The following is a 14,009-nucleotide window of genomic DNA, read 5'->3' as shown; positions in this document are numbered from 1 at the left end:
CTACTGGTTAATTAAAAAGCGCCAAGGCTCAAAACGCGGCACAAAAATGCAAATACAAACGCTGACAAAAACACTCAAAAACACAATGATCAGGTATGAATGCAGCTGAATGCAGAGCCACATTTATTTGTCTTACAGCTACCTGAAATTCATCTTTACAGATAAGGGTCAGGGCACACAAAGGAGTGGTTTTCTCCGAATTTTCACTTTGTGCGGTCTACACAAGGGAGGTGTTTTTTTTAGGTAAACCAAATGCCCAAAATATGTTACATTCACACATAATCTTATTGAAAGATTGAAAGACTGTTGAAATTAATGGTCTGTTGACAGGATCCCAATAAGAAAATTATAGGAGAGCCAGGTAATATACATGCATTTAAATCAAAAGCATGCAAGAAACAAAATTCTTACTTTTTATGGCACACGTGTGCTTTTAACTGTATCAGACCCAAAAAAAATAAAAAATTCTTGACCCTCCCAGGTACAACACTTTAGGACACACTAACTAGCACAGGCAAACATGTGCTCATTACGATTCTTTAGGATTTCAAAAACTGTTACTTTGCTTTCAACACACTTTACTAAATCACGGGATGCATTTGGGCAGAATAAGAGGAACAGGTCAAGAGCTATTGTAGTTTGTTTTATTCATCATGGTTTGAGAAACAAGCAAGCTTTGCAAAGTACCAAGACTCTTTATAACCTCATGCATATTATTTGATCACAAAGGAAGCACGTAAGATACAGGAGGTGAGGTTCACAGTCATTCTGTGCCCACACATACTAACTGTACCTCCTTAGATTTTTTTAATGATAAATCCACACAAAAGTGTCATCCCCGGAAATCTGTAGCCAGTTCTTTCCACTCAAGATTTCAGGTCTTCACTCCTGCTAGGCATTTACAAATATATGACACCTTGGTGGACTGACCTCAAAAAGGGTCAATTATAATGATTTAGAATCAATTTTTTTTGTTTTTCAATTACATTTTGAGACGTTTATAGAAGTCTACATAATATTATTAATGCACCAACTATTAATTTGCAATACTTAAAGCGAAAGTTAACTCAAAATGTGAAGCTCGCGTATGTGCAGTAGGGAGTCGGCTGTGGTTTCTAAGGAAGCCACAGCTAGTTCCCATATCCAAGATAGCAGCGCCGGGGATTCGCAACAGTAAGAAGAACCGGCTGCAGGAAGACCGCACTGGTATGGACCTAATTTTTAATAGTCATCAGCTACAAGGAAAACATCCTTATGTACTGACCAAAATAAACAAAAAGAAAATATGTGCTAAATCACTAAACATTCCCTATAAGGTAAGGTTTTAGGTGGTAAAAATTGAGGGGGAAGGAGGGACTGGGTTGGGTTAGGTCAGGGGAAGAGGACAAAAGGATGTTTTAAAGTGCACTTAATTTCGGGAAGCCCACCCTGAAATATGATGTGCAGCCAATAGCAGAGAAAGTGCATGTAGGCAGAAAAATTACCAACATGTCATACAATTATAAATTAATATTTCCATCTAGTGTCAGTGTATAACAAAGTGCACAAAACTAACATTGCAAAAAAAGTGCACTGGTCTTTATATCGGTTCCTTTTGGTCATGAGGACTCTACTACCACTGCTACTAAGGGCTCTTTCACACGGGCGATCCGATCAGATCAGCCTGTCAGTTTTTTAGGCGGATCTGATCGGATCCTCCATGCAGCTCTATGGGGCAGTGGATGTCAGCGGAGACACCTCCGCTGACACCCGCATCCGATCCTGTGCGTGAAATCTGGACGGATAGAAACCCTATTTTTCCATCCGTTCAGTAATCGGATCGGATCGGATCTGATGAGAGCGGACAAAAGGTCCGCTCTCATCCGATCCCCCATAGAGGGCAGCGGGGGCTGAGACACCTCCCTCTCCGCTGTGCAAGCGGAGACGGAGCTGTCATCCGCCGGCTCAGCGGGGATCGCGGATCGATCCCCGCTGAGCAACACGGATCCGCCTACGGAGGCGGACCGTGTGAAAGAGCCCTAACATGGTTTTTCACTAAGAATCAATCTCCATCCCTGTCAAACAGTCAAATTCCAGAACCTCAGCAACTAGCAAGGGCTTTGGCATCTGTCAACTGAGTGGCAGTGGGTGGGGCTTAATTGTTACTTAAACAGAAGTCATGACCTTATGCAAAGCCTGAGCCTATGATCCAAGGTTCTTTCCAAGCAGAAAGGAGCTGATTTCAAGTGCAGTTAAAGTGTGACAAGCGCCAGCACTTTACCAATAATGTTAGTTTACATGCTTTGGTGAATATTACATGTTTACTGCACAGCACAGCACTGCATATGCTCAACTTTACTTTTTAGAACCTAATGAAAAAATCCATCTCCCTCCAAGCTAGGTATGAAAAGGGACCAGGGTGCTGGCCAGCATATGCACTGGCTCCCGGACAACTCATCAGCTGTTCTAATGCAAGTACAAGGGGGTATTGTTAGCAGCGGGGGGGGGGGGGGGGATATTTTGGACTTATGGACTTGTTTGGAGTAATATAAAAGTAGAGGTCACCTTTAAAAAGGTGAAGTACAGCCAAAGCTTGTTTGGCTGTACTTCTCCAGTGGATCACAGGAGTGCAGTTTGTTCTGTACTCCTGTGACCCGTTTTCAGCAGACAGTGGGCTGAAGCCCGCTGTCAGCTGACGTCACAGAGCCAGGCAAGATCACAATCATATAGTTGGGATCCGCCTACATGCCTGGACCGGCACCCGGCTCAGCCTCCCTTGAGCTGCTGAGAGCTTGAGCCGGCCTCTCCAGCCCCCTCCACAGCCCAGAGAACTGCTGACTTACCGTCACCAGCTCTCTGCTCACAGAGCCCTGAAAACCAAGCAATCAGCGGTGTTTGATCGCTTAGTTCTCAGTGTTAGAGCCGGTGGGGAACAGATACAGCATGGGACCGATGCTGCATCCTCCTAGGTAAGTATGATTAAAAAAATATATATTCCCATACTTATTTAAATTTGAGTCCAGCACTGGAAACTTCCATTGCATCGTAATTCTATGATGTGCAGCTTTCTTCTTATGCTCCACTGTGTGTGGTGGAGTGACTGCATGTTGGTTCTATTGTCTTGCATTGTCACACAATCATATATACCCTTGGGTTAAAGCAGTGTGGCTGTTCAATAAAGATATTGTATGCCATTATGACAATCAGAAGTTGTCAGCTAGTGGTCTATGCCCTCAGGGTTAGCTTAAATGCTAAATGCTGTGACTACAACCTCCAGTAAGCGATTTATTCAATTGCCAGAGAAAAGGCAGGAAGGTATGAGGAACATGATGCTGATTCTTACCATAAACTGGGCTACGGCCTTAATGAAGAACACTCGGTCTTGTTCTGTATCCACATCCATAGGAATAACTGTGTGGGGTTCGTACCTAGTGAGAAAAAAAGACACAGAGATGAAAGGTTTGGTCTGGGAAAATGGTAAAAACATAAAGCTCATTTATAAATCCTACAGCGGAGAAAAAAACTGGCACATGGCAAACAGTCAGCTTCTAGCTGTCATCCTTTCAATGCAAGCAGAGCCACATTAAGCAAATTTGAAAATCTGGCTTTGTTTACCACATGCACATAATGAAATCAGTTAAGCACACTTTATTTTGGATTCATTTTTCCTTCAAAACATACTTTTTCTATTGGAATGCAAATATTTTTCAAAATGGAAGTGGTCAGGTTTTGTGAGAATAATGAGCCAGTGCTGACTTTGCAGTGCAGCAACATAAATGAACTAGCCCCAGTTAGCTCACAATGATGATGGAATTTGGAATGAAGGCAGTATACCAGACACTTTCACCGCAAGTCAATTTTCCGTTCTCAGCTCTGTCACACTTTGAACGCCAATTACTCAGTAATGCAACACTGTACAGTACAAACAACATTTTATAATTTTTTTGAGAGATAGATTTTCCTTTTGGCAGTATTTTTTTTACCACTGGGTTTTTTGCTATATAAATGAAAAAATACCGAACCTTTGGAAAAAAATGACAACACATTATTTTGTTATACAATATTGCAAATAATAGAATTTTTGATTTACTGTAAAATCCCTTTCTCTGCATTAACTGATGGGCACAGCTTCTTAGGATTCTCCTTAGGTGATACCCACCAAAAAGGCCACCTTCTGAGACAGAGTAAGCAGGGGAATCTCCTGAATATTTTCAAATGGAGGCTCCTGAAGAGTGGAAAGCTCAGATCCCAGAGTGGTAGAGGAGACCGCACTGGTGGAGTCAGATGTGGAACCCGTTGAATAAAAAGGTATGCACCAGGGAGTGCGTGGCCAGAGGTAGTTGAAAGAAGACCACCAAGGCCGATTCCTGGCCCTTGATGGTACTCAAGGCCAATTTCTGCTCAACCCCCATTGAAGGAAAGTCAAGCCACTGAAAAAGAGCGAGGGTGAACTCCCATCGACTCACACCACGGAATTTACGCTTTCCATGTATGATGGTAGATATTCCTAGAGGTAAATTTCCTAGCCTTCAGCAGCGTCGGAATCACTGACCTAGGCAAACCTCTATCCTTCAGCACCTGGCTTTCAACAGCCAAGCCATCAAAGCCAGCGACTGTAAAGCAGGATGGAAGATTAGTCCTTGAGACAGCAGATCCTCCCTGAGAGGCAGTCTCCAAAGGACATCGGCAACCAGCCGCACCAGGTCGGCATACCAAGCCCGGTGAGGCCAGTCTGGGGCCACGAGAATGACCGGAATCCCTTCTGCCTCGACTCTGCGCAAGAGCCTCGGCAGAAGCTTGAGAGGGGGGAAAGTGTAGATCAGATGGTACCGGCCCCACGGGGCCACCAGAGTGTCTGTGGTGTCTGCCAGAGGATCCCATGACCGTGCCACAAACCTCAGAACTTTTCCCTTGAGCCAGGATGCCAACAGATCTACCTTGGGGGTGCCCCACCGGAGACATATCTGATAAAACACGTTCGGGTAAAGGGACCACTCCCCTTGGTCCAACGCCTGCCGACTGAGATAATCCCCCCCCCCTGTCAGTTTTCCACTCCTGGAATGTGCCCGGCCGAGAGGGCAGGAACGGCAGGGCAGGAACGAAGCGTTCTGCCCACTGTAGAATGCCGGCTACCTCCAGTGCTGCCAACACACTTCTTGTTACACTATGGTAATTGACATAAGCCACTGTTGTGGCGTTGTCCGACTCAATCTGCACTGGAAACCCCTGAAGACGATCGATCCAGTGATACAGGCACAGTCCGATCGCCCGGAGCTCCAGGACATTTATCGGTAGTCTGGACTCTTCCAGTGTCCAAACACCCTGAGCAGAGCTCCAAGCCAGGACACCTCCCCACCGTGACAGATTGGCATCCGTAGGGACCACTGTCCAATACAAGGGGAGAAAGGATTTGCCCTGTCGAAGAGCCGGAGAGCAAAGCCATCAGACCAGAGACCCTTTGGTTTCCCGGCTCAGCGTACAACTTCTGGAGTTTGTACAGAGGAAGGAACACTCTGGCTGGAGCGGAGTCAGGCTCAGATAATCCAATTTTCTGGATGGAATCAGAGCAGACTTCTGGTAATTCAGAAGCCAGCCGAACTCCCTCAGGGTCTTTATAGTTTTCTCCACATCGTCCGTCAGAACTGCAGGAAGTCTCTGCTCGCAAGAAGAGGTCGTCCAGGTAACCCAGTATTGCAATTCCCCACTGAAGCAGCAACGCGAGAACTGGACCCAACCCTTTTGTGAAGACCCGAGAGGCGGAGGCAAGACCAAAGGGTAACGGCACAAACCGATAATGCTCCTCTACTACCGCAAAGCAGAGGAAGCGCTGGTGATGGGCACAGATTGTAATGTGCAAGTAAGCATCCTTGATGTCGATAGAGGCAAGAAAATCCCCCTGATGTAGGGATGCCACTACTGTGCAAATGGACTCCATCCTGAACTTTTGTACCAGTACAAAGTAGTTCAGGGCCTTGAGATCCAGAACCGGATGCACCTTGCCCTCTTTCTTTGGGACCGTAAACAGGTTTGAATAAAAACCCTGAAACCGTTCCGAGGCTGGAACCAGGACAATTATACCCTGAAGCAGCAGGTCTTGTACTGTCCCAAAGAGAGCTTGCAATCGGTCTGGGGACAGGTGCACATTGAAAGAAAACAACCGGAGGGTAAGAACAAAACTAAATCTTGTACCCGGATCATATCACTTCGTGGACCCATTTGTCTTGCACCAAGGAGGTCCACGGGCCCAGAAACCAGCGAAGACGTCCCCCCCACCCCAGGCACAGGTGAGGGCACACTTTCATGCCGAAGGAGCCTTGTCCGCGGGTCTAGAGAATCCCGCTCTCAGCTTGCCAGACCAGGGCCACTTGGAACCTCCCGAGGAGGATTTGAAAGGTTTTGAACACTTGTTGGAGGACCCCAAGGAACGAAAAAACTTCTTGTGAGACGAGAAGGATGGGCCCCATCTGCAACGAGGTTCCTTACCCTTACCAGCCTGCGGAAAAAAGTACTCTTCCCCCCTGAGAGACTCTTAATGATCTAATCCATGTTTGCCGGCCCTGGGCACCCTCAGCTCCCGTGGGAGACACCCGAGACCATGCCCTGTTCCCCATGCCAGCAACCACTTACTACACAATGTAAGTTTTAGGGATTTGAGGTTATTACCTTCTTTTCCCTTCCCTTTTCAGTTTCCAATTATCCTCATCAGCCATTCTCTCACACATACTTATTTTTTACAGACCATACATCGACTTCTGAAGAAGTGGACACATTCAGTCCACGAAACGCGTCAAGTCTAATGATGTTATGTTTTTATCAATCACCCATATACTGTAGACCCACACAGTTTAGTGATGTTGCTATTATATTACTGTATTGTCCCTGGTTAATTGCTATGTGGTTATTTTGGATATACTGGAATTGGGCTATACATCAGCCATGTATTTCGTTTGTGTTACAACATATTCAACATGTCATTTTTGTCACCTATATGTATCTTCTAATAAATATTTTTTCCTGCAAGCCGCATCATGTCGCTCATTTAAAGTCCCAACCATTTTGTTGTTTTCATTACATGAATTAGGGATGGAGACGCACGACAATCCCATCGCACTTCTCATTTAAAGTCCCAAACCTTCCCCCCTTCTTTGATTCGATATTAGGATGGAGTGACATGATCTAGGCAAACAGGTTTTTATACTCTGACTTGTGCATACTATTGACTTATTTTTTCCCTTGTCCAATATACTATGGTACTTCTATCCCCTCTGTGACAAATAGGGGATTTGGATGCTTTATATGCTTTAATAGACATATACAAACAGACCTTCACATTATATCTTTTATTTTTATCTTTACATCCAAACATTTTTAAGACAGAAGAAAGAAGTGGCCATAGGTGCCATGTATGCCCCCTCAGTGGCAAACCTCTTCATGAGCTATTGGGAGAAGGAAGCCATTTGTGATAATAATATACCTCAATTGAGGTTTTACAAAATATACATAGATGACCTTATGTTCATTTCAGTTTATTTTTATTTTCAGTTCCATCCTTATTTCTTTTTTTATTTTACTTTATTTTTAGTATGCATCTATTGAATCAGTAAAATTCAAATCAGTTATTATCCGTTTTGTAGTAAACGTCATAATGTTTTTATTATTATTGTTTGTATTAACGTTTTATAATTTATGTGCACTTAGCTGAAAGTGATGTAGTTACGACAGATTTATCCTCAATTAGTAAGGGGAATCGTAAGTAATTGTAATTGATGGTTTGCATCTAAAATGGCCGTCATATAACCCGATTGGTCACCAAAAAGGAGGCTGCTCCTTTCTGAGTATAAATCTTTGATCTCCGTCTACAGGAAATGAGGTCCTTGATGATGCCCTGTGGGAGGGCAAAACGCATTGACGTAATTTCCGATTCGGAATCCTAATGACACCACTTCCTGTTGCCGTGTAACGCATGCTGGTTACGGCATTTGCAAAAGTATCCTTGCATTTTATATGCCTGTTTTTATCCTCTGTTTTGTATGTTTTTTACTGCGCAATAAAACGTCAACCTACAGTACTTCACTATTGGCTCCTTTTCTCTGTTCTGAGCTTGAGGGATATCTGGATTATCGGAGAGTCATATTGGGGAGTTCGTGACTGGATACTTGTTACCTACCGGTTTATTAGAGTAAAGCCTGTCTGACCCCCAGACTGAAAAGCTGGGAGTCCATTATCTCTGGTAAGTAGGGACACAGAAGGGGTGTTTGTCACATCACACAGTGAATTTATGTAGAGCAATTCAGCACTTTGAAGAAGATTGGAGCACAAGAGCACTTTATATGGAGATTTACTTTTGAATAATTGATTTTTATTGGACATTTTTGGACTTTTTAATTTTCTGGTTCTTTATATGTTTTATATATACAGCAAGCGCTGTATTGTACTTTCTTGGACCAACTGGTCTGCTAGTTCAGCAAAGGCAGGGGGAAGCTGCTCACCCTCCAGGTCACGGCGCAAAAGTTTAGCCCTCTTGGTTAGAGTTTGTGACACCAGGGCAATGGTGAAGACTGGCCTAAGCACTGAACCCACAACAGTGAACATATTGCGGGCCACAGCCTCCGCCTTCCTGACAGCCTGATCCTTAAAAGGCAGCTGATTTCTCATCGGAATCATGGCAGCCTTATTCAACCCAAAAACCAGGGTGGGCCACCACTGGTGGAACAGTCCACTTTTTAAGGATGGACTCCTCAAAAAGTGTACCTCACTGCAAAGCATTTAGGAACCACAAAGGGATGTTTTGGATGCTCCCACTCTTTTGCGACAAAATCTGTCAAAATAGGAGGGAAAAGGAAACACCTCCGCCGCTCTAGACAGCTTGTGAGTGTCAAAGGAGACCGGCACCTCCCCCACATCTTCAGTTGCATCCTCCATTTTTAAAGTCTCAAGCACAGACACAATCAGTGCGTCCACCAGGGCCTTTTCGTGCGCAGCTACAAGTGTGGAGGAATCATCCTCACTATCAGAAAAGTCAGGGCACATGGCCCCGGACCCCGCAGGGTGGGCCACATCCACGGCAGCCAAATCAGATTCAAGATCTGAGTAGACAGATGAGGCAGGGGGCGATTTTTGCAAGCCCACCACCCAAGTCACCTCTACCCGGGACACTAAGAACGCCAGTGCATCAATAGATGGTTGGGACCCCAAGGACCCGCAGCTTCTGAAAGGGGGTGAGGTGGGGAAACATGCTCCAAAGACTCCATTGGTAAAGAGGGGGCCCCCACAAAACGAGTCTAAGACTGCCAAGGGACACCCCACCGCACTGGAAGCACCACCAGGTCGCCAGCAACAGAGCACCCCACAATCCTGCAGCAGAGAGAGGGAGGGATCCCACCAGACTCACCACCCCACCAGAAAGGCACTGACTGCACCAGGATAGCACTTGCTCCATGAGCGGCGTCCAAGGAAATGAAAAACCAAGGAGTCAGAACGAGGGGAAAAGGCTCCTCTTTATTTGCCACCGCTATGTTGTATGCCGGACCAAAGAAAAAATGGGCGCCAGACCACAAACATGGCAGCGGGCCATAGACTATAACTACATACAAAATGGCTACCATTAATACAATACCATGCCCTAGCCCCAGATAAAGCCCAGACCACCACACTACCCTAGATGGAGGGGGGTTAGATGACCCACAGGGACCACTAGAACACAGGGGGGGGTCAAATGGGAAGGAGGAGAAGCTAGGGGTCTGATTGTCCCAGGGAGGGGCCTGTGTCCACCCCAAAACACTCCAAGGGGAGAGAGGGGACAGCTACTCACCATACCAAGAAACAGGCGGGCACCACTCCAGAAGACCTCGCCATCAAAATGGGTGGCTATCGGCCAGAGGAACGCTGCGACTCAGGCCGAGACCTGGTCATATGCGTCCTCGCGAGGCGTTTTACTCGCAGGCCAGCCCCATCCAGTGGGGCTATGTAGCGGCCGACCTAGCGTGGAGCTGTAGTCTGCGCACGCTCGCTGGCCAGACTAGGGTGACCACTGGATCTAGATTATCCAGCCTGTTGCCCAGTACAGCAGTTGATTGAAGCTCTCACAGGAAAAAAACGGGAGAAAAATTAAAAAAAAGGGAAAAATTGCTAGAACCAGGAGATCCCAGCAAGGATTAGGTCCTTACTCTTGATTAGGCAGGAAAAAAAAACTGGAGTACCTATAGCAGAGAGAGGGAGTATACCTCCTGGGACCGCCCATAGGCATACTCAAGTTCTTTGTTCTGCCTTGTGTCCTACTCCAGTAGGGGGCAGTATAACCCAATGGTCAAGAATCTTAAGGAGCTGTGCCTGCCAATGAATGAAAAATAAAAATACATTTTCTTCATAAATTTAGGAAAAAATATGTATTCTGCCACATTTCAGTCTACAATCTACGATTATATATATATATATATATATATATATATATATATATATATATATGAGTTTTTTGAAGTTGCAATTTTTTGTCCCAATTTTTTTGAAAAAGAAAGAAATTAAATACATTTTTTTTTACATACGGTCACCAGAGCAATACGGCATCACCATATGACATATATATATATATATATATATATATATATATATATATATATATATATATATATATATATATATATATATATATATTTTTTTTTTTTACAATTTTGATTACATACTATCACCAGAGCAGTATGGTTTCACCATAGTGGGAGGTGATTAGGATTTTTTTTTTTTTACACTATGATTGCTTATTACAGTGATGATCACTTACTTTTTACTTTATGAATGGCATCCATTCATGTGCTATTGTGTACAATTGTAATAGCTGTGATTTGCCACAGCTATCACATTGTACCGGTCAGCTGTGATTGGCCCTGTACCATGTGATCACTGTGACCAATCATAGAGATCCCAATAGTACAAAATGAATGGCTATGAATGAAAGCCATTGTGGTTTTAATTTTTTTACAAATAAACATCTGAAAAGTGTGATGTGCATTTGTATTCAGCCCCCTTTACTCTGAAACCCCAACTAAAATCTAGTGAAACAAATTGCCTTCAGAAGTAACCTAGTTAGTAAATAGAGTCCAACTGTAATTTAATTTCAGTATAAATACAGCTGTTCTGTGAAGCCCTCAGAGGTTTGTTAAAGAACCTTAGTAAACAAACAGCATCATAAAGGCCAAGGAACACACTAGATAGGTCAGGGATAAAGTTGTGGAGAAGTTTAAAGCAGGGTTAGGTTAAAAAAAAAAAAATATCCCAAACTTTGAACATCTCACGGAGCACTGTTCAATCCATCATCCGAAAATTAAAATTGTATAACACAACTGCAAACCTTCCAAGACATGGCCAACCATACCCACACCCAAACTGACAGGCCGGGCAAAGAGAGTATTAACCAGACTAGCAGCCAAGAGTTCCACAGCTCAAGTGGGAGAATTTGCCTACAGGACAACTATTAGTCATGCACTCCACAAATATGGCCTTTATGGAAGAGTGGCAAGAAGAAAGCCATTGTTGAAAGAAAGCCATAAGAAGTCCCGTTTGCAGTTTGTGCAAAGCCACGTGGGGGATACAGCAAACATGCGGAAGAAGGTGCTCTGGTCAGATGAGATCAAAATTGAACTTTTTAGCCTAAAAGCAAAACGCTATGTGTGGCGGAAAACTAACACTGCACATCACCCTGAATACACCATCCCCACCGTAAAATGTGGTGGCAGCATTGTGTTGTGGGGATGCTTTTCTTCAGCAGGGACAGCGAAGCTGGTCAGTGTTCGTGGGAAGATGGATGGAGCCAAATACAGGGAAATCTGTTAGAGTCTTAAAAAAGACTTGAGACTGGGGCGGAGGTTTACCTTCCTGCAGGGCAACGACCCTAAACATACAGCCAGAGCTAAAATAGAATGGTTTAGATCAAAGCATATTCATGTGTTAGAATGTCCCGGTCAAAATCCAGACCTAAATCCAATAGAGAATCTGTGGCAAGACTTGAAAATTGCTGTTCCGCAGACGCTCTCCTTCAAATCTGACAGAGCTTGAGCTATTTTGCAAAGAAGAATGGGCAAAAATGTCACTCTCTAGGGTGTGCAAAGCTGGTAGACATACCCAAAAAGACTTGCAGCTGTAAATGCAGCGAATTGTGGTTCTACAAAGTATTAACTTAGAGGGGCTAAATACAAATGCACGCCACACTTTTCATATATTTGTAAAACATTTTTAAAACCATTTCTCATTTTCCTTCCACTTCACAATTATGTGCCACTTTGTGTTGGTCTATCACATAAAATCTCAATAAAATACATTTACGTTTTTGGTTGTAACATGACAAAATGTGGAAAATTTCAAGGGGTATGAATACTTTTTTCGAGGCACTATAAAGCAAGGGCTCAAATCAAGATTGAGAATACAGTGATCATCCAACTGCCCTGTCAATGGCAGAGCCCCTATTTCTCAATGAAGTTCTGGCATTTCACAGTTGGCTTAATGCAGGATGGCTCAGTAAAGGGAGCGGGCTGGGTTAAATATCAAATTAGCTAGAAGCACCATTAGGGCTCTTTCACACGGACGTTCTGTATGTCCGTAAATCACCCCATGAATGTCTATGGGATTGCGGATGTCAGCGGATGACCATCCGCTGACATCCGATTTTCGTCCTTTCAGTTCTGTTCCATTTTTTTGAAAAGGAACAGAACCCTATTTTTGTTCTGTTTAAAAAATGGAACGGATGCAAAATTGGATGTCAGCGGTGTCATCCGCTGACATCCGCAATGCCCATAGACATACATTATGTCCGTATATCATCCGCAAACGGATGGGATGATATGCGGACATACGGAGCAGATGACACAAATGTCATCAGTGTCCGTGAAAAAAAAAAAAAAAGTGCCAGAGCGGATCACAATACGGTCCGCTCCGTGTGAAAGAGCCCTTATTGTCAAAAGGACCACAGCATTTCACTTCCCTACCCTCCAAAGCACAATGGATACTGCAGGTATACCTTTTTATCAATGTTAATTTTTATCTTACGAAGCAAAAGAACATGGGTGTAGAAACGGTTTCTCTATATAAAAACTATGCATTTGATATGCAGACAACACCAAAAACTATCCATCTAGCAAGATCTGGGGAGATGGACTCAATATTTACAGGTACATACCTTTTAACTAACCAAATGAGAACTTCTGCTACCAGTGGAAAGTTGGGACTACGGAAATTCTCCATAGAGATGAGACGAGGGTATCCCAGGGCCCTCATCATTTCTGTAAAATCTGAAAAACAAGTTGAGCACTAGTTAACACAGGACATTGCCAGGACATCAGGGCTTACTGATGGACATGCTTTTGTTGTTGTCCATCACCAGGTTTTAAAGGCTATTAAAGAACAAAATAGCAATGTACATTCAGAAGACTGCTCACATCAGCGATGCAAGGTCTACTCCCATTAGCAATATTTAGTGAGGTGCTACTGTTCTTAAGGGGTTAAACCTAGTACACACAGGCAGACTGTCAGGTGACATCAACCAGTTCAATAAAACTGGCTGACATTCAGCTTGTGTGTATGGCAGTCGGTCCGACAGAAGTCAGCCATTCAGCCAGCTTCTGTCGGACATGCATGCTGGAAAACCAGATTCAACAGACTCCAACACCAATCTGACTGGAGCCAAAATTATTCAAAAGCTTGTTATTTAAAAAACAAGTCAGTTTATTGAATAAAACATATAGCTTCTATGGTAACCCATATTTAACCAAACAGCACAGCCTTTTCAGGCCCTAGGGAACCTCTGATAAAAAAATGTTATATTAGTTTATGGTACATAGTGTGCTAAGCAAGTTGTAAATATATTAATAAACAAAATGAACCAAAGGAGAGATGTTCCGCGCTACCGACAAGGTGATTACGTTTATGTGACAAAACACGTAGGGCGAAGCTTCCAGCGTCAGCACATCACTTCTGGTGTGCATTTGCGTCCCGGACTTCCTGATTACAAATGCTGCATTGTGGTTTAAACAATGTAAGTGCATTTT

At 43.9% G+C, this 14,009-nt stretch overlaps 1 protein-coding gene across 1 annotated transcript in view; it reads right to left on the bottom strand.

Annotated features, from left to right (window-relative positions):
- The window catches only part of CLUAP1 (clusterin associated protein 1), a 223,910-nt gene that overhangs the window by 198,088 nt on the left and 11,813 nt on the right, over nucleotides 1–14,009 (bottom strand). The window contains exons 2-3 of the mRNA XM_082261862.1: nucleotides 13,142–13,253; nucleotides 3,323–3,407 (exon numbers count right to left, since the gene is read on the bottom strand). Coding sequence (XP_082117988.1) covers nucleotides 3,323–3,407; nucleotides 13,142–13,253 — 197 coding nt within the window. The remainder of the gene's footprint in view (nucleotides 1–3,322; nucleotides 3,408–13,141; nucleotides 13,254–14,009) is intronic.

This window comes from Pelophylax lessonae (genome assembly GCF_965119305.1).
Source record: "Pelophylax lessonae genome assembly, chromosome: 6".
NCBI classification, from domain to species: Eukaryota; Metazoa; Chordata; class Amphibia; order Anura; family Ranidae; genus Pelophylax; species Pelophylax lessonae.
This window is presented reverse-complemented; position numbering and strand designations above follow the sequence as displayed.